At 36.8% G+C, this 21,317-nt stretch overlaps 1 protein-coding gene across 1 annotated transcript in view; it reads left to right on the forward strand.

Moving 5' to 3' along the window:
- The window catches only part of ADAM10 (ADAM metallopeptidase domain 10), a 109,062-nt gene extending 89,088 nt beyond the window's left edge, over positions 1-19,974 (forward strand). Inside the window, exons 11-16 of the mRNA XM_057543260.1 lie at positions 1,597-1,747; positions 2,567-2,750; positions 3,470-3,578; positions 4,050-4,270; positions 15,453-15,579; positions 17,733-19,974. Of these exons, the coding sequence (XP_057399243.1) occupies positions 1,597-1,747; positions 2,567-2,750; positions 3,470-3,578; positions 4,050-4,270; positions 15,453-15,579; positions 17,733-17,827 (887 nt within the window). The 3' untranslated portion in view covers positions 17,828-19,974. The remainder of the gene's footprint in view (positions 1-1,596; positions 1,748-2,566; positions 2,751-3,469; positions 3,579-4,049; positions 4,271-15,452; positions 15,580-17,732) is intronic.
- Positions 19,975-21,317: the final 1,343 nt, after the last annotated feature.

The following is a 21,317-nucleotide window of genomic DNA, read 5'->3' on the forward strand; positions in this document are numbered from 1 at the left end:
AAAAAGAAAAAGGAAAGAGTGGGATGGAGCTTCAGTTACCTCTAAAATTTCCTTAATGTTTGATGTGGTCAAGGATAAGAATGAAGTTTCTGAGTATAAAGCTAGGCTTTCTAGAATATTTTTGATTCAGATGTGCATTGTTTGGGTTCCTGTGCTTGAGATATGTTCCCTTCCACTCACTCAGTTCTCAGTTTGAAGGCTGTGCTACAACTGTTTTCCACATTGATTTGGTATAGCAGAAAGAAAAGAGCACCAGATTTTAGATCTAGAAGACCTGGGTTTAGTCTGTGTTTTGTCCATACTGGGGCATGTGGTTTCCAGCAAGTCACAAACTCTGTGAAAGTTAGTTTTCTTTTCTCTAAAATGAAGACATTTGATTCTTTTCATTTCCCTGCAGATACTGAAATTCAGTGATTTTATGTTCTTACTAAGAGTAGCACTCTTGTTCCAATTTTAAACTTCACTGGCAAAATCAAAGAACTTTAAAAAAGAGCCTAAAAATCTTTCTGAAATTATTCACTGTGCTTAGACCAGACAGTCTAACCTTAATGAACTAAGATTTGACCCAATATTGTTAGACTCTGGAAATACAAAAAGTGTAAATGATACATGGTTCTTCCCTTAAGGAGCTTGGTCTAGCTGACAAGCAAAACTAATGTACATTAAAAAAAATTTACTAATTGACTAGGATACAGTCAGCCAAATAGAATGTGGGAAATTCCATAAAATAAAATGACCCAATTTCTTTAACAATTAATAGTGTAAAAATAAAAAGAGGGGAGGGAATCTGTTACATATTAAAAGAGCTTAAGATACATGTCAACCAAAAGCAACCGTGGGGAGAGGGGTTGGGGGAAGCTTGTGTGAAACTTTATTCAAATAAACTAATGTAAAGAGGTAGTTGAAGAAAATTGATCATGGATTGGCTGTTAGATGCTATTAAGCATACTGTTAAGTTTTTTAGATGTGATAATGGTATTATGGTTAGATTTTAAAAAGAAAGAACTCCTTATCTGTTAGATTCATCTTGGGATATTTGTTAAGAGCAGATGAATATGTTAGATGGAGTTGTTTACAGCATATTGTTGAAGTTGTTAAAGCTAAGTGATTGGTACATGGGAGTTCACTGTACTTATTCTTTTACTACTTCTAGGTATGTTTGAAATTTTCTAACAGAAAAGGTTTAATTTTTTTCTGGTTGTTGAAACACTGACTTACTTTGTACTTATGTGCTAAAAATATAAATAGTACAGGCATTGTTCAGTAAAGCTCAGTGTGGCATGGCCTAAATAGAATGCTACCACTTCTGGGAGGGACCTTAGAAGGGAGCATCAGGTCAAATTCCCTCACTGTACAGCTTAAGAAACTGAGGCCCCAAAAAAGGGAAGTGACTTGCCTAAGGCCACATTGCTAGTTAGTGACCAAGCCACTGTTATAATTAGATCTCCTAATTTCCAGATTCCTAGTTTGTTCTACTTTTCTTATTCTTCGAAATTTTCCTTTCTCCTTTTGTTCTGCAGCTTTAAAGAGTTTGTGAATTTTAAATAAAATTAATGTTGCATATAGTGCTTACTTTGTCTTATTTATTTTCTTCAGAATCTGGCCAACCTATTTGTGGAAATGGAATGGTAGAGCAAGGTGAAGAATGTGATTGCGGCTATAGTGACCAGTGTAAAGACGAGTGCTGCTATGATGCAAACCAACTGGAAGGGAAAAAATGCAAGCTGAGACCTGGAAAGCAATGCAGGTACCTTGCTAATTCCAGTAGTGTTAATGTTCCTGGGAAGTCACCTGCAGGCAGTTATGTCAGATTTCAAACTGAGATTAGGAGATGTATGTGGTTTTGGAACTTTGTTATTTGTTGTTGGTTTATTTTTCTGGAGTAGTAGTATTTAATGCACTGTTGTTGGCAGATTGAACTACTTATAATTGCAGTTTGTGTGGTGGGTGTTAAAAAAGGACATGCTAAGGACACTCAATAAAATACATATTATTTAATGCCTAACTTTAAAAATGTGACTTTTGTCAGTAGTTTTAGAATCTTAACTTTAAATATTTAGATAGTATGGATTCCATGCACTCCTGTAACTTAGTTGTCATATAATTTTATTTCACTTGCCAAATTATTTTGGTAGTGATAGATATAAGCAGTAGAATATTGTTTGTGCAGTACTTTTTAAATGGATGTTTTGTGTATCCTAGTTTGATTTTAGTGTATAAATGTGAGAAAAGTTGATAAATTGACTAATGTGTATCTATGAAAAACAATGATGACTTGCCTAATATTTAATCCATTTTCCATTATAACCTTTTACTAAAGGCAAATAGAACAGAATAAGAAAGCCGAATATAGTATGCCTTCATTATAAAAACAAGATTCTTAATCACTTTTCTGCACTTATTAGAATGTTGAAATTTAATAGCCTCTTATTCCAATAAGACTTGTTTAACAGTAGCATACTTAGCATTTAAAAGATGAGATTTATGATTTAAAAATTAGGACTGTATCTGTGTGTATAGGAAATACCCTAGTGATTTTCTTTACTCACCTCAATGTTTCTTCTAGTCCAAGTCAAGGTCCCTGTTGCACAGCACAGTGTGCATTCAAGTCAAAAACTGAGAAGTGTCGGGATGATTCAGACTGTGCAAAAGAAGGAATATGTAACGGCGTCACAGCTCTCTGCCCAGCGTCTGATCCCAAACCAAACTTTACAGACTGTAATAGGCATACACAAGTGTGCATTAATGGGGTAAGCATTTGATTTGTATGTTGTTTATTTAGTTTTATGAAACCTTTTTCAGAATAATTGTTTGTTGCCACTTAAAGCCACCTAAAGTAATTAATCTCGGTCCCAGTTTCCACATCCCTATCTATTTCCTCACAGAGCTGTGAATGCATTATGTGGCATAAGTGCCTGGTGGCATTTGATTAGTTACCGACTTGTCTTTCATCTTTCTACTGCATGTGTTTGATACCCTCTAGAGAAAAACATTTATGTAACTAGGCATGTAACTTTGTATTGCTTTTAAGTTTTATAAATTAATATTTTAATACTCTAAATAAAAGAACTCTTGGTTATTTCCTCTGAATGTGAAGCCTTTAAAGCTTTCTTGGCTAAATAATCACTTTCCTCTACATGAGGAAAATTTCATTTTTCTCTTCTTATGAAGGAGCCATAATAACCAACATAAAGTCGATGCTCATCTAATCTCTTTCTCTGTTTTTGTTTGGTCTAGATTTTTAAGTTACCATTTCTTTAAAGATTTACTATCTTATTTGCACTTACTCTTTTTAAGATGTGTTTATACCATCCATTTCTGATACTAATCTATGCTTCCCGGCCCCCCCAACCCCGACTTGTATTTCTACTTAATTATTTTAGCATTGGAGGTGTCTCTTGTCTATTACTGTCAACAAGAGGTTTGACTGTATAGGGATTAAATAATTGGTCTTTTATTTTTCTTTCAGCAATGTGCAGGTTCTATCTGTGAGAAATATGGCTTGGAGGAGTGCACCTGTGCCAGTTCTGATGGCAAAGATGATAAGGAATTATGCCATGTCTGCTGTATGAAGAAGAGTAAGGCTTTTAAAATGCAAGAGTATAAAATCTGTTTCAAAAACCTTATTTACTCCTAAATTTTAAGTGTTAAACTTTGATATACAGTTGGGACAGATAATTTCCAGCTGAACTGATCCTCTTGAGAAATTTTTAAATGTAGTATAGAATTGTTTCTAGTATTATGGTCCCTACAGTGTTTTTAAAATGATAAACTAGATAAAACCTGCCAGCGTTTTTATAATAATTAATATAAATACTGTTAGAAGGATTTAAAGCCATTGTAGGCACTAAGTCAGGAGTTGCTGGTTGTCTGTTTATGCTGTAATATTTAAGGTGAATTACCAGTGGTGTTATCCAGTCTAACTAATGAAAGTCTATATTACATGTCATGGTGATGATTTTAGGCAGTTTCTTCCTTTCCTCCCTCTCTCCCGAGCTAGCCCGATAGGAAATCTGATCTTCAGCTTATATCTGACACTTCTTTTGCAGTGGAGCCATCAACTTGTGCCAGTACAGGGTCTGTCCAGTGGAACAAGTACTTCCTTGGTCGAACCATCACCCTGCAACCTGGATCCCCATGCAATGATTTTAGAGGTTACTGTGATGTTTTCATGCGGTGCAGATTAGTAGATGCTGATGGTCCTCTAGCTAGGCTTAAAAAAGCAATTTTCAGTCCAGAGCTCTATGAAAACATAGCTGAATGGATTGTGGTAAGTATAGTTTTTATTTATAAAGAAACCTTATCTTAAAATGATTTGATCATAATTTTACCTGGTTAGAGGTCACCCCTGTTATGAGAAAATCACTTATTTTCTGTTTATACTGGAGTTATAGTTGACCCTTGAACAACATGGGTTTGAACTGCATGGGTCTACTTATGAGCAGATATTTTTCAACAGTAAATACTACAGTAGTACACGGTGTGGAGTTGGTTGAATCTGCAGGTGTAGAGGAACCATGGATACAGAGGACTTTGGAGGTGGTTGGCTAACTATGATTAACCCGCTACGTTCAAGGGTCAACTGTATTTTATTTGAAGAGTGATTTTTAAAGTTCAAATAGCCTTGAGTATTATTTTCTTCTAAAGTGGTCAGAATCTCCACATGTGTATCATTCATAGATTTAGTTGGTAGGTGATGGGAGCCATTCTGTTTTACTCTGCTCCCTGGTTCATGTCCTGGATGGGTTACTTCATCCTTTGGTCCATATGATGAGAGTATTGTCATGGAACTTTTTCTTGAAGTTGTTTTGGAAAGCCCTGCTTGCTTTTTTTTTTTTTTTTTTTTTTTTTTTTAAAGGATTTTCTTATTTATTTATTTATTTATTTATTTATTTTTGGCTGTGTTGGGTCTTCGGTTCGTGCGAGGGCTTTCTCCAGTTGCGGCAAGCGGGGGCCACTCTTCATCGCGGTGCGGGGACCGCTCTTCATCGCGGTGCGCGGGCCTTTCTCTATCGCGGCCCCTCCCGTCGCGGGGCACAGGCTCCAGACGCGCAGGCTCAGCAATTGTGGCTCACGGGCCCAGCTGCTCCGCGGCATGTGGGATCTTCCCAGACCAGGGCTCGAACCCGTGTCCCCTGCATTAGCAGGCAGACTCCCAACCACTGCGCCACCAGGGAAGCCCCCTGCTTGCTTTTTATACTTCTCCCTTGTCTCAATATAGCCAGCTCTGGGTTCTACTTTGCTGAACAGGAGAGATGAAAGATTTTTCTAAAGGTTTTTTTCTGATGTTTCAGTGTAGTTTCTGCGTCTTCATCTTGTCCGTGAAAGGAAAGGTTGACTAGGGTAAGATCAGATACAGAGCCTTTTGCAGATTTTTTAATGGTTATGGTTGTTCATTCAATAAATATCTACTGAACTATATTATTTTTAAGCCCACATTTCCCCCAGTTGTGCAAATGTTGAATTTTTGAAAAAGATTGCTGAGAATGACTATCTTAAGTCACTTAAATATTTATGTTTCTAAGTGTTTGCATTAAAATAACAGTAGGAAACTTGCAAGTGATGTATTTGAGAGTGTGCTGTGCCTGAACTGAATGAGTTTGCTTTGGAAATTGACTTAAAACTCAGCTCCTCCCCCCTTCCCAAATTATTTTTTAATGTGTGTTCAGGATTGAGGATGCCTTAAAAGCACACACAAAAATAGTCCTCTGTCTGGGTTGTCAGCCCTTTTTGGTACTATTGTAGTAAAAATTTACAATAAAAATTTTGGAATTATCTCTAGCATTAAAATGCTGTTTATTATACATAGGAAGTGTAATACTTTGCATGTTAGAATATGTGATTTTTAGATCTGTAATGACTATATAGTGGCAGGATTGTTGAAGTTGGATTTAGGAGACCTAAGTTTTAAACCAAGTAATTGGGTCTCCTTAAAATGTTGTATGTTACTCATTTTTGTACTCCTGTGCTGGGTGTATAATTTATATATTCAGAGAGTATCTGTTAAACTAAAGGTGCCTTCTGGCACTATGGTAAAGTGAAAAGAGTACAGGCTTGGAATTACACGAGGATTCAGATCATCCTTCTGACGTTTGACAATTCTGTGACTTCAGGTAGCTTACATTTCTTGGCTCCCTTACTTCCCTGTTTTCAACTCAGATCCAGTTCTTATTTTCTTTTTTTCTGATTATCTCTAATAAGAAAAAGTTGAGATCTGGTATACTTGTCTACTATGGGAAACAGTGTGTTCAAAGAAAAGAATCTGATAATTGGAATCTCAGAGTTATGTTCTGCTGAGTTTATGTTGTTGTGCCAGATGTTTTAGGTTTTCTAGATAGTAAATCATATCATCTAAAAATAATGTTTTTTCACTTTTCTCCATTATATTTAATTTTGATTCATTTTATTTAGAATTTCAAAAACTCATTTATTCCTGTTTTAAAATATTTAATAGAAATGATCTTTTTAGTTAAAGTGTTTTTAAAACCTTTTTTCATATTTTAGATTTGAGGATTTTGTGAAATGCTTCTTACATTGAATTTTAGCAATGTGAAGTCTTTTCTTGTGCTCTGGAACTGATTAATCAGGCACTTTTAGGTTTATGCAGATTTGCCTTAAATGGGTATAGAATGCTGTTATTTTAAATCAGTGTTGACATTCACATGCCACCCTTTCAAATAGCATGGTCCATAATGCCTGAAGAGTACCATCAGGCTGTTGCTGCATTTGTGGGCATTAATCAGATGAAACAGTAAGATAAACAACAGCCACTTCCTTACAAGTTATTTGTCCTATTTGTGTTACTTGCAGAGTTCACTTGCGTAGCAGAGTTCATTTTGTTATACTGGTCTTTCATCATGTATAAGGAAAGTGTCCTTCTGGTTAGTAATGTAGGTTATTAGTTTGCTCTGGTAAGAAGCTGTGAAAGGGATGATGGGTTAGTTTCACTGACTTTCCTTTCCATTTGGTACCTGGTGGCTTTTTTGTCTCCTTTCCACAGTATACTATGGCATCTTTTTTCCTCATGAGGGTTGAGTGGGAAGAACCTTAACAGTTTAATAGGTCAGGGCATGAGTTACTGACTGCTATAGGCACCGTGGAAATGATGTAATAAAGACTTTTACTTTCTTTTCTGGGGAAAAGTTGTTTTTGACAGTAATGTTTGAATGTAGGCTGAGTGCCTACTATGTGTCTCACCAGGAGATAATGATAAACATCCTTTGGATTTATCAAGGGGTCACCTAGTTCTTGAAAAGTTGGAGAGCATTCACCAGTAAATCTGTTAAGACCCTGTACCACTGTCTCCTTTTCATTAAATGGGTACATTGGTAATTCTTTTTCATTTTCTTCCATAGTTACTGATGTGTTCACATTTTCTGCACCTTTTGTGTTAGGTTTGACATAGGAAACCATCTTTGACCTTGATTTTTTTCAAATCTATCATTGTATTTACCCCACACTTTAAAATAATCACCTGTTAGTTTGTGGCTTTTTTCTTTTTAATTTGTTCAGATTTATCAGGTGTTCATCCTTTTATTATTATTTTAACAAGAGTCAACTATGTTTCTCATTTTTGAAATAATTTCTTCTCTCTTATTCTGCTGTAATTTTATGAACCTAGGTAAGTATCTGGTGTTCTTTATGAAAGATTTAGAGCAGTGTTTCCAAGTGCTTCACAGAACACTAGATCCATAGGTTTGGTGGTCAAATGAATCTGGAAAATATTGCATACTATAGTCCCCTCTTAGAGATTTGTGATAATACTGTGAGAAGCCCCACGATAAAAAATCTTTTTAACTTCATTTTCCAAACTTACCTGACCTTTGTTCATATTGTACATGAGAATCACCTAAGGGCTTAGACCAATTAAGTCAGAATCTCTGGGGATGGAGTATAAGTGTTTGGGTCATTTCAAAGCTCCCAACTCTCAATTCTGATGAGCAACTGGGATTGAGAACCAACCATTCATGTAGAACAGGGGTTGGCAAACTATGGCTCATGAGCCAAATTTAGCCCACTGCCTATTTTTGTATGGCTCACAAGCTAAGAACGGTTTCACATGTACAAGTAGTTGAAAAAAATCAAAATAATATTCTGGGGGCTTCCCTGGTGGTGCAGTGGTTAAGAATCCTCCTGCCAATGCAGGGGACACGGGTTCGAGCCCTGGTCCTGGAAGATCCCACATGCGGCGGAGCAACTAAGCCAGTGTGCCACAACTACTGAAGCCCGTGCGCCTAGAGCTGGTGCTCCGCAACAAGAGAAGCCACCGCAATGAGAAGCCCGCGCACCGCAACAAAGTGTAGCCCCCCGCTCGCCGCAACTAGAGAAAGTCTGCGCATAGCAACGAAGACCCAACGCAGCCAAAAATAAATAAATAAAATAAATTTGTAAAAAAAAAAAAAAAAAAGAATATTACCCGTAACGGAACTAATGGCCATAATTAATTTAAAAAAAATATATTCTTCTGAAAATTATATGAAATTCAAATTTCAGTGTCCGTAAGTAGTGATTTATCAGAACATGGCCATGCCCATTCAGGTATATATTGCTTATGGCTGCTTTTGCACTTTGAATAGTTGCAGCAGAGACTGCCTGGACCCATAAAGCCTAAAATATTTGTCTGGCCTTTGATAGGAAGTGTCTGCCAAGCCCTAATCTAGACCAGTGGATCTCCAAGTGTAGTGCCCTGACCAGCAGCATCAGCAGCACCTGGGAACTTGATAAAAATGCAAATGATCAGGTCCCACGTGGACCCCTGAGTCAGTATGTGCTGGTGCATGCTAAAGTTTGGGAAACATTTTCACAGTCTCTGCAGTGTAATGACTCCTTTTTAAAAGACTTGTAACAGAAATTTTCTACTTTGTCTTCCTGCTATGTTGAAAATGGAAGGTGGTTGTGGACCTCCAGAGTCCTTTGTTGCCTAGTAGAATAGGCCTCATAGATATCACTACCGAAACTTTAACAACAAAGATGCAGTATTGTCACAGGGCTTAGCATATGGTAAGGAGTCAGTATGTGTTTGCAAGATGAATGAAGCAGATTACTATGTCATAATTTATATGGAAAAGAAAAAATCATACACATTATCCTAACTTTGAAGTTGTAATGTTTTCAGGTATCTCTCAGTGGTATTTTAACCTGCTTGCCCAAGCTGAGTATAAAGTCACAGGAAGGTTAGTAGCCAGTTGCTTTCGAGAGGGGTGGTGCGTGGAGTGTTGAAGGATAAAAGAACATTTAGTCAGAGTCCAGACAGTGGTATCTTCTGAAGGATGAAGGGAAGCTTTCTGCCCCTGCAAGATGGCATAATCAATGTCCTGACAAGGGACTGTGGGCCCCACATGGTCTTGTGACCACCCGGAAGTCTAGAGCGTGTTTGCTGTGAGTGAGAGTTGTTAACACTGGAAATTCACCAAAAGGATTATATGATTAATTTTTTATAGAGATCTTTAAAATCAGCTAAGATTATCTTATGTCTGAAGAGACTTGATGGCTTGTCTTGCCCCTTCCCCCTCACAGTTTTTTGGGTGAAACCTGTTTTATTGTTCTGTTATCCTATAGGTCCTTTTTGTTTATTTAGATTATTAAATAAAAAACTATTGTAATTATAACATAATAAATTAGACTGGCAAATTTTTTTTTAAATAAATAAATTTATTTATTTATTTATTGACTGCATTGGGTCTTCATTGCTGTGCGTGGGCTTTCTCTAGTTGCATTGAGCGGGGGCTACTCTTTGTTGTGGTGCGCTGGCTTCTCATTGCAGTGGCTTCTCTTGTTGCGGAGCACGGGCTCTAGGCACACGGGCTTCAGTAGTTGTGGCTCGCGGGCTCTAGAGCGCAGGCTCAGTAGTTGTGGCACACGGGCTTAGTTGCTCCGCGGCATGTGGGATCTTCCCGGACCAGGGCTTGAACCCGTGTCCCCTGCACTGGCAGACGGATTCTTAACCACTGCACCACCAGGGAAGCCCCCTAGACTGGCACATTTTGACATTTCATTTTTGTCATTTTTACTTAATTTTTCTACTTTGTGTTTGTTCTTTTGGCCATATAAGTGGATGTATTGAACATCATCTGTCTGTTTCTTATGTAGAATTATTTTCTCAGACTTGATTTAGTACTTGTCAACTTCTAAGCTGTTTTTTAAACTTTTGGATGTCTTCTCTTTGTTTCTTAAGTTTCACTTAACACCCTTGTATCTATGAAAGAGGAGAGCTTGACTCGTAATTTACATTCATTAAATGCTTGTTGAACGAATGACAGCTCTCTTTTATTTCAGACTCTTAACAGGTGGACAAACTGTGATCTCTTTTCTGAGATAAAACACATATATTGCACTTGTTAGCCTGGTTGGTATTCTTTTTCCAGATTTTATAGTATATGAGAAAACATGTGATTTAGCATTTACCACTCTCTGATAATTCTGTTTTGAAGGGGGCATTTTAAAAAAATCTTCTCTACCAAAAGTGACCATATTTACTAACACTCTCAAATGCACTATTGTTTTGTTTGGTTTTTTCCTTGCTATCTTCTATCCACTGCGATATTCTGTTTCTGAGAGCTACTATCATTGTCACGAAAACATCTCAGCTTTGGGCTTTTGAGGTATAGGTATATAGTTACCTGGAAGATTTTAGAGGAAGACCAGGAACACTGCTAGAAGGGACTGGAAATTCTCAAGGACCTGGGTGCCACATTTTCGTAAACGTCTGTTGATCTCAGCTGGGACTCGGTCCTTTTGACCTTTGTTTTCTACAAAGTTACAACCACTGTTAAATTCAGGCTTCCTCTCTCCAGTCTGCTTTTGTTACTGCCGTACTACTTGCATCACTATTTAAAACTGTATAGGTGCTGAAAAACTGGTATTAGAAGAGGTGTCAAACCATAATTTTTTATGTCCTCTGTTGTAAGAGCCTTTTGCATTATTTGTGCGTGCGTGCAATCTAGATATAATAAATGTGCAATCTAGATATAATAAATGAATAAATATAATAAATGAGAAGTGTTTCGATAAGTCAGTATTTGGAGTAATGACTCACGTGTAATAACTAGTCCAACAGGTACTTTTTGGTAGAGTAGATACTGAGTTTATAGAATATAAATTCAAAAAGCTTGCAGCCCAGTTTGGGATAGAGAGGATAAGCACATAGAAACATATTTTCAGTTCTGCATCATGTTTTCACAGGAAATAGGAGAACCTATTTGGAGAAGGCTTCTTTAAGGATGTGACACCGAAGCTAAGTTCTTAAGGTCTAGTAGAAGTAGAGGGGCACGTGGATATTTTATGAAGAGAGAGCAGCCGAAATAGTCACAGACATAAGAAATATTGTAAATAAAAAATTTTTTCACTTTTATCCTTTTGAAAAGTGTGATTATCCTTTTTTTTTTTTAAATTGACAAAGTAATATGTTGAAAAGTAAGCCGCCTTTTTTCCCTGGAGCCCAGTCCTCTCAAGACGAGTTTCTTATATATTTTTCAGAAACTGTATTTTTACAAGAAAATATATTTTAAAAAGACAAGTGGAATCATATATTTACTGGGCTGCAATTCATTGTGTGCTCTGGTTTTGTTTTTTTTCTCTCTCCCACTTAATGATTTATCTTGGAGATCTTTGGTGGGAAGCTTTTGAAGAAGGGTTTTACATAGAGGAGTGACATAATTCTGTGTTTTAAGTAGTTGTAACACTGATGACCATGTGGAAGATGGTTTTCAGCAGGGAAGACTAGAAGGAAGGAAATGTGTTAGAGAATATAATGAACGTCAGGAATGGAAGGGCATCTCCCATAACAGACCTAGCCCACCAGCCTGAAGGTAGTAGGAAGACCCTTGACCCTTTGTGCTTATAAAATGGATCACATTAGAGGTGATACTGCCTTTCCAGAGGGTATTTGGAAATATACAGTAGTTGTCAGAGTAACTGAGGGACTCTACTGGCATCTGATGGATGAGGGCCATGTATGCTAAACTTCCTGCATTGCTCAAAATGGTCCTGTACCACAATGCCAGCATGTCTACACTGAGTAAGAAGCACTCATCTGCACCCTAGTCACGGGCATGCTTGTTTAAAATGCAGTTCCCTGGGCCCTCCACCGGAACACTGAATTGTAAGTAATGTTTTACTGGAACACAGCCACATTCACCTGTGTTGTGTCTTATCTATGGCTGCTTTTGTACTACAGTGGCAGAAATGAATTGTTTTGACCAGGACCATATGGCCCACAAAGCCTAAAATGTTAGTTGTTTGGCTCTTTATAGAAAAAGTTTGCTGACCCTTGGTAGAGACCAGTAGTTCTCAGTCTTGGCTGCATAGTGGAATCATGTGGCAGCTCTAACAAAACTGCTGATGTCAGGATCCCACCCCCACCCTACTGGAGTCTGGGATTTAGTCCAGGTATCTGAGTTTCCAGGCGATTCTAATGTGTAGCCAAGGTTGAGAACCACTGGTATAGAGCAGGAAGAGTACTTGTAGCAGTACAAGCTGGTGATTTTGGCTCTTAATGATTTTACTGGGTCAGAGTGTCAGAGTTGCAGACAGGAAAGGTAGAAGAAGGTCTTACTTCATTAAATGCCACATTTAAAAGGCCTCTGGATGCTTGGAACACGACAAAAGCTGTGCATATAGTTCTGCATGTGACAGTAGGCAGAAATGAAAAGAGGAATCAGCCAGCACTTGAGTTGACAGACTGAGGACAGGACTTAAACCCGGCCTTTTTTTTGATAAATAGCAGGTCTGTTATTTGAGGATGAATAAAACAGGAAAAACAACAGGAGCCTGTGGGAAATTTATTTAACAAGGGAAAGGGAATATTATCCTAAAGACTCACAGGGAGGAGCAGTGCTCTGAAAATTATTTTCTACAGAAACCGAAAGAAAGTTTTAGAAAACTATCTGGCAATCTCAGTAGGATGCAAGAAATGGCTTCTGAAAAGTAGATTGTAAGCTGTGGTTTCCAAGCCAGATTCAGCCCGGCAAATGTGTCTTGTATGGTCTACCTCTTGTTTTTAGAAATTTTGAATGAGTTGTTAGCATTTAAAAACAGATTTCATGTAAAAATTCAGATTTGTAGCTTCTCTTTAAAGATAAATCTTTCGGCAGTAAGACTGACTTGCATCACCCCTTGCTCTCTCCTTTCTTGAACACTTCATTCCTAAAGGCAATTAGGTGAGGCCAAGCAAGGCATCCATGCCTGGTGAGGGGAGCTGTACTGGCACAGGGCAGGGTGCCCTTTGTACCATGTGGAGGGGTGACTGGCTTGGGCTGTCAGAGTACAAGTATTGTGAGGAGGGTGTCTGCTTAGGAGGGGCAGTTTTAAAAGGAACTAGGGCTCCTTGGAGAAATGACTGATTCCAGGGCTGGGGCGGGGAAAGAACAAGATGAACCTGGAACTCCTTGTGCCAGCTGAAGTGCTCAGAGAATGGTGAGGACATGCCCAAAAGACACAATAATGATAGTAATGGATTATAACCCATTAAGGAAATAGGAAATCATGAGGGAATAAATAAATGGATAAATTGAAAGTTTTATGAGGAATAGAATATTTATATAGTTCTAAATTATGTCCGTACAAAATACTCATTGACTACAAAAGAGAAGAGTATCTTTTTGGTAAAGTTTGGCAGTTAACACCTTGATCAAGTGATCCAGTTAACATCCTTAGTAAGGAGATCAAAGTCATGTGTCACCTGGTTGGATGCAATGAGAAGAATACAGCATCACTTCTGAGATATTCTTACTAAAGATGTATGACCTGAATCTAATAATAAAGAAACATCTGAGAAACCCCAATTGAGGGACATTCCAATGCAAAATAACTGACCTGTAATCTTCAAAAGTGTCAAGTTATATAAGCTAAGGAAAGACTGTGGATTGTTTCCAGATTGCAGGAGACTGAAGAAACACAGCTGGTAAATGCAGCCCACTTTTGAATCGGCTGGTATTGGGACATATGGCAAAACTTGAATGAGGCGGCCTGAGGATTAAATGGTAGTGATGTAACAATGCCAATTTCCTGATTTTGTTGTGGTTGTCTAGGAAAACCCCCTTAAGTTGCAGGAACTATATGCTGAATTGTTCAAGTGTAACAGGACATCATGGTAGCAGTTTACTCTCAGATGGTTCCAGATTTTACAAACTTCTTTGTACTGTACTTGGAACTTTACTGTAAGTTTGGGATTCTTTCAAAATTAAATTGATATGTTTATATATATATATATGAAAGGCTTTATGCACACACGGGGAAAGTGGCTTGGGGTATTTTACCACAACATTCATTTTTATTTCAGCTTCTGTTTCTTTAATTATATTGTGACTGCTAGAAAAAGAAAACAGTATAGAAGTAGTAGCCTTCTTGTTTTAAGGCCCCAGGTCCGAGAAGCGCTTCTTAAATGGGAGTTTTATTGGCAATAATTAGCAATAACTATATATGTATTATAACAATCTGTGTAAGCCAATATAAGGTTCATAGTTTTCTAGTTGTTACTATTTTGTATGATGTTTATTAGTACATGCTATCTTAAGACAAAAATTGAATATTTTGAATTGCAAAATAGACTTAAAATTTATTAAGAATGGCAACAGTAATTTTTCTATAAGATTATGTCAGTAGTTTTTGAAGGTTTTTTGTTTGGCTAATTGATTTAATGTGATTTAAGTTGGAAATGAAATTTTTTAGTACCTTCTTAGAGGTAAACTTTACCTGCTTCTAGAATGTGTGTATCCTTCCACTTTTCATATTAAAGAAGACAGTTAACCTTTAAATAAGTGAATATATATGTAACAGATATTACCTATATATATATATATATATATATAAAATGAAAACTAAGATACATTGTATAGGAATAATTCAATAACAGTAGTCTGGGACTCAAGTTCTAAATGAAATAGAGAAACAGGAAAGAGGGACCTCAAAAAAGATAGAATTTCAGTCTTAGCTTTGATGATTAGAAAAAAATATAGGTTAAAGAATATTTTAAAAATCTATCTAGTAGAATTTAAAGCAAGTTATATACCTTCTAAGTCACTGGATAGTATAAAAAGCAAAGTCTGTAAGAGTAACAGGCAAAAGAAAGGAAGGAAGTATTTAAATCAGAAAATATTTAGTAACATGGGAAAATGCAATATAAACTATATGCAGGATGACCCCAGTTTTGCACATGTGTTTTTCTGTGAGTATGACAAACATAGTTATATAGAAAAGAGACTGAAATGAAAATAAGATTGAGTGGTTTCCTCTAGGAAGTGAAATTATGAGTGATTTTTGTTTTCTCCTTTGTACTTTTTTTTTATTTAAAGAGATTAATATATGTGTGCTTTTATATGATATCTATAAATCCCAATGAACAGATGTTCTTTAAAAATTAAAATGTAATATATCCTATTGTATATTTTATATAATATAAAATATTCTGAAATATTTTATAGTTTTTTTCAGTGGAAAAATCTGTTTGTTTCTAGGCTTATTGGTGGGCAGTATTACTTATGGGAATTGCCCTGATCATGTTAATGGCCGGTTTTATTAAGATATGCAGTGTTCATACTCCAAGTAGTAATCCAAAGTTGCCTCCTCCTAAACCTCTTCCAGGTAAGACAATTTGAGCAATATTTTTATTACTCAGAACCATTTAGCAAGTAGAACTGAATTATAAATGAGTCTTCAGTAACTAATATATAATACTTTCTCCTTGAGAATGGGATTACTGGATGAATTATGTAGTTGATTTTTTTTTTTTTTTTTTTTTTAAGGATTTTCTTATTTATTTATTTATTTATTTATTTATTTTTTTTGGCTGTGTTGGGTCTTCGGTTCGTGCGAGGGCTTTCTCCAGTTGCGGCAAGCGGGGGCCACTCTTCATCGCGGTGCGGGGACCGCTCTTCATCGCGGTGCGCGGGCCTTTCTCTATCGCGGCCCCCCCCGTCGCGGGGCACAGGCTCCAGACGCGCAGGCTCAGCAATTGTGGCTCACGGGCCCAGCCGCTCCGCGGCATGTGGGATCCTCCCAGACCAGGGCTCGAACCCGTGTCCCCTGCACTAGCAGGCAGACTCTCAACCACTGCGCCACCAGGGAAGCCCCGTAGTTGATTTTTAAGTGTGTGTTTTTTGTTGTTTTTTTTATCAACCCAGTCTAGCTTATGGCTGCCGATTTAATGCTAATATATCCTTTTTTTTTTTTTTTTTTTTTTGCTAATATATCCTTTTAAAAAAAAAATCCAAAGATCTTCCCTTGTTGGTTTTATTATGACAGACTACTTTTAAATGATTGTTCTTTCTATTCTAATAGCTATGCTTCAGTTATGGTTTTTAACGTTCGTGCTCTTGAAATATTTTCTGGCACGTAAAGTCATTTTCCCTAGGGATGATGCTTATGGGGAAATACAAGTTCCAGTCTGTGGGAGAGTCTTAGTGTAGAGGCTTCAGTCACCAAACAACCATAGGTATTCTCCATCTCTTGAAAACAACTCCTGAGGTTTTGTCTCCACCACCCTTTACCTCTCAGGGAGACAGGGCTGGGAGGAGATACCCTCTTTAGACGAGCCCCAGGGATTTGGAGAAGGAGGGTAAGGAAGCGACTTCTCCGGATTGTTTAGGCCCCACCTGTTTCTCCCACCCCCTCCCCAAGGTAGGTGTCGCTTCCACGCTCCCCTCAGGACACCTGGGAAGTAGGTGTGGGACAACACTGTCCCAAGGCCTGAGGTAAATGGCAGTAGTTCCCTCTCCTGCCTCCCACTCACTTCTCATTGAAGCCTCTTGCCTCAGGCCAAATCCACTGCCCTGCCTCAGGCCAAATCCACTGCCCTACACAAAGTTGTTTAAAACTAGGGGTTTCTTATAATTTTCTCCATTTTCCCTCAGTTGTTCCCCTATGTTTGCCTATCTTAAGGCAAGAGAGGTCAGTGGTCATGCTGGGACAGTATCTTGGTGGGAATCAGAGGAAGTTTGATTTTGATGTCATTGCTTTTTGTAAATTAGCACGTTAGCACTCTGGAACTGATGTCAGTTTCTTAGGGATTTCCAAGGGCCAAGTGACACTTTTTAGATACATTACCAATTATGGCCTCATTCAATGACATGATTCTTTTACTTAATTTCATTTTAAGCATTTTCCAGCTCTTAACTGTTGTTTATTGAACCCTCACAAAAAAATGTTGAGCACTTTTACATGAATTATCATATAATCCTCACAATAGACTATCTGAGTTAATTATTATCCCTGTTTTACAGACTAGTTAGTCATCTGAGTTTCAGAGAGGCTAAGTCATTTGCTCGAAGACACTCAGCAATTTCTTCCTCATGGAGTCTATCCTCAGACCCATATTAATCTAATAGTTGTAGCTGTTAAGCATTTGACATGTGGCTAGTCTCAACTGAGATGTATTGTAAATATAAAATACATACAGACTCTGAAGACTTAGTATTTAAAAAATGAAATATTTCATTAATGATTCTTTATATTGATTACATCTTGAAATGATAATATTTTGACTATATTGGGTTAAATGAAATAAAAATGTTATTAAAATTATTTTACCTGTTTCTCTTTAACTTTTTTCATTGTGGTTACCAGAAAATAGAAACTTACATATATGGCTCATATTATATTTGTTTTGGACAATGCTGATCTAGAACCTTTTTTCTTTTTCTTTTCTTCTTTTTTTTTTTTAACTGAAATGGCAGCTTTGTTTTTAAAGATTAAAAAGCTCATGGTAAATCTCTCTTGCTTTTGTTTGTGACTCACAGGCACTTTAAAGAGGAGGAGACCTCCCCAGCCCATTCAGCAACCCCAGCGTCAGAGGCCCCGGGAGAGTTATCAGATGGGACACATGAGACGTTAACTCAGCTTTTGCCTTGGTTCTTCCTAGTGCCTACAATGGGAAAACTTCACTCCAAAGAGAAACCTATTAAATCATCATCCCCAAACTAAACCCTCACAAATAACAGTTGAAGAAAAAAATGGCAAGAGATCATGTCCTCAGATCAGGTGGAATTACTTAAATTTTAAAGCCTGAAAATTCCAATTTGGGGGTGGGATGTGAAAAAGGAACCCAATTTTCTTATGGACAGATATTTTTAACCTAATGGCACAAAGTCTTAGAATATTATTATGTGCCCCGTGTTCCCTGTTCTTCGTTGCTGCATTTTCTTCACTTGCAGGCAAACTTGGCTCTCGATAAACTTTTATCACAAATTGAAATACATATATTTTTTTCAACTGCCAATCAAGGCTAGGAGGCTCGACCACCTCAACATTGGAGACATCACTTGCCAATGTACATACCTTGTTATATGCAGACATGTATTTCTTACGTACACTGTACTTCTGTGTGCAATTGTAAACAGAAATTGCAATATGGATGTTTCTTCGTATTATAAAATTTTTCCGCTCTTAATGAAAAATTACTGTTTAATTGACATACTCAGGATAACAGAGAATGGTGGTATTCAGTGGTCCAGGATTCTGTAATGCTTTACACAGGTAGTTTTGAAACGAGAATCAGTTTACCTTTTCCTTATGATGGAGTTGGTTCTGATATTCATTTTGTTTTACCAAGTGGCTGCTAAGAGCACAAGAGTGACGATGCTGAAGAACAGTTAAGTGCAAACTGGACGTACGCAGCATACTGCTACTTCAGGCTTAGGTCTGTATGCAGATGTCTGACTTCCGCTTACTGGTTTTAAACTTTCTAATTCAATTCCATTTTTGAATTGATAGGTGAAATTTTATTCATGTTTGGTAGCAGTTATGTCAGTGAAATGATTCTTTTTATTTGCAGCCTCTTATTTGTATGCTAATTATGTTTTGGTTTTGTCTGATATGGAAAAGAAAAGCTGTGTCTCTATTTTATCAAAATATTTGAACAGCGTTTTCAGCATATCATCACTGATCATTGGTAACCACTAAAGAAGAGTGATTTGCTCAACCAGTAGTTAAAATTGTAGGTAGGCCTTCTGACATTTTTTTCCCCTAAAATATTTTAACTGCAATGAAGGTGAAACAGCACAATGTCCCATTCCAAATTTATTTTTTAAACAGGTGTAAATAATTGGCTTTTTAAAGAAAGAAGGCAAAAGCATTTAATGTATTAACAGGCTTATTGCTATGCAGGAATGGAAGGGGGCATTACAAAAAAACTTTAAGCTTGTGACATATTTATTGCTTCTGTTTTCCAGCTACATCACTTAAATTAGAAGTAAACAGCTATGATTTTCCTGGCTTCACATAGGAGGCCAATTTAGGGAAAGTTGAAAAGATTTGTGTTTGGCTTTTTTTTTTTTTTTCCTTTTTTTCTTAAGAGTATAAGGTTTACACAATCATTCTCATAATGTGACGCAAGCCAGCAAGGCCAAAAATGCTAGAGAAAATAATGGGATCTCTTCCTTGTAAACTTGTACAGTATGTGGTGACTTTTTTCAAAATACAGCTTTTTGTACATGATTTAGAGACGAATTTTGTACATGAAACCCCAGATAGACTATAAATAATTCTAAACAAACAAGTAGGTAGATATATATGTAATTGCTTTTAAATCATTTAAATGCCTTTGTTTTTGGACTGTGCAAAGGTTGGAAGTGGGTTTGCATTTCTAAAATGGTGACTTTTACTCTGCAAGAGTTATTAGTAACTTCTTGAGTGTGGTAGACTTTGGAACATGTACATTTTTTGCTTGTAATGTTATCCTGTGGTAGGGTTTTGGCAGGTACATACTGCCCTATTTTATTTTGAGTCTAAGTTAAATGTTTTCTGAAAAGAGATGCGTGCACTGAACTCTTTCCACTGCAAATCAAGATGTGGTAAAACAAAAGGATCAAGACAAATGAGCTCTAATACTACTGTCAGTTTAATGTCCACTGTGTTTTATACAGTATCTTTTTGTTCACTTTGGAAATTTTTACTAAAAAATGCAAAAAATAAAGTATTGTGCAAAGATGTAAGGTTTTTTGAAACTTGAAATGCATTAATAAATAGACTTGATGAAATCGTCTTGAAGGTTTCATACTCTTTGAACTCTGAGAACTATCAAAAGAAGCTTCCCGCAAGGCAGCTTTTCCTTACTAAATGAAAGAGATTGTTAAGCAGAAAGGGTGGTCTCTTCCCACACAAGTACAGATATCTTTATTCCTAATTAAGACTTCATGTAAAAATTTTATGATTAGATATCTCTTTCTACACACAATGAACACTTGAAAAACATTTAGTCTCAACTGCTTTACGTTATTTCTAATCAGTATTCAAAGTGCTTAAATGTGTCTGTCTTAGCAGAAGAGGTGAGCCATTTTGGAAACTGTGATCTTATATATATATATTGCAAAGTTTTGAATGCTAAGTACCTCATTTATTTTAAAAGTCTAGTTTGATGATAAGTGTATTTTAAAAATTTGAGCCACGTTTTCCTGCTTTGTCAAATTCATAGCAAATAAGAAGAGACTTGACATTTCAGTCTTACCTAGAAAAAGAATTGTAAGCCCAGAGTGGTGCCCTGCACAGAACAATCTGCCCCAAACCCAAGTTATTTAGTTATTTTTTAAATATATTGAGGCCAGCTTAAATAAGTAGTATTTGTTAAATGAGGAAAAATATGCAATACTTTTTAGTTACTTTAATTTAGAAACCTCAAAATGTATACTATGTTTAATTATGTTTGTTGATGAAACCGTCAATATTGATTCAGATGTTTGCAAATTTATTACTTTTACTTACAACTGAATATTTAAATTTTGTTTAGATTAAATCAGCAATAGAATAAATTATTACAGTTTCTGGACTAGTGTTCTCCATAGCGTCAGGCAATATCATACAGTTTTGGGAAGGACTTCTTTTAGGGAATGGCAGCTTTATCTGATCAGTCTTGTTTTCTGAGGTGTCTTCAGCAGTTTGTGCTTTGGGTACTTCATTTTTGTTATATTCACAGACTAGTGAAAACTGAAGATTTCTCCAAATTGAGCAAACTACTCTCGAGTTCTTATTTCTGTCCCTGTGGTCTGTACATTTTTAAGACCTAATGATTATTATTTCTCCAAAGATGGGATTAGATTAGTGTCCTTGGCAGCTGTGCAATTGTGGGTGCTTGTGCTTGGGAAGGCTTTTAATTTCCTAAGTATTTCTAATCGAAAGTACAAGAGGGTCAGTGTAGTAAGTCCATTGCAAAACTGGACAGCCCATCTTCAGGGGTATAAGAAGTAATGTTCTTTATCCAGATTTAAAGAGTCAAGGTCTCCCAAAACTAGAGAGCAAGTTGGATATAGTTTAAAAGCAGCTGCCAGGGACAGTTCTTCTCTAGAGAAGTCACTAAAGTCGCAAGAAACTGTAGTTTCCTGAAAAGCACT

This window comes from Balaenoptera acutorostrata, chromosome 3 (genome assembly GCF_949987535.1).
Source record: "Balaenoptera acutorostrata chromosome 3, mBalAcu1.1, whole genome shotgun sequence".
NCBI classification, from domain to species: Eukaryota; Metazoa; Chordata; class Mammalia; order Artiodactyla; family Balaenopteridae; genus Balaenoptera; species Balaenoptera acutorostrata.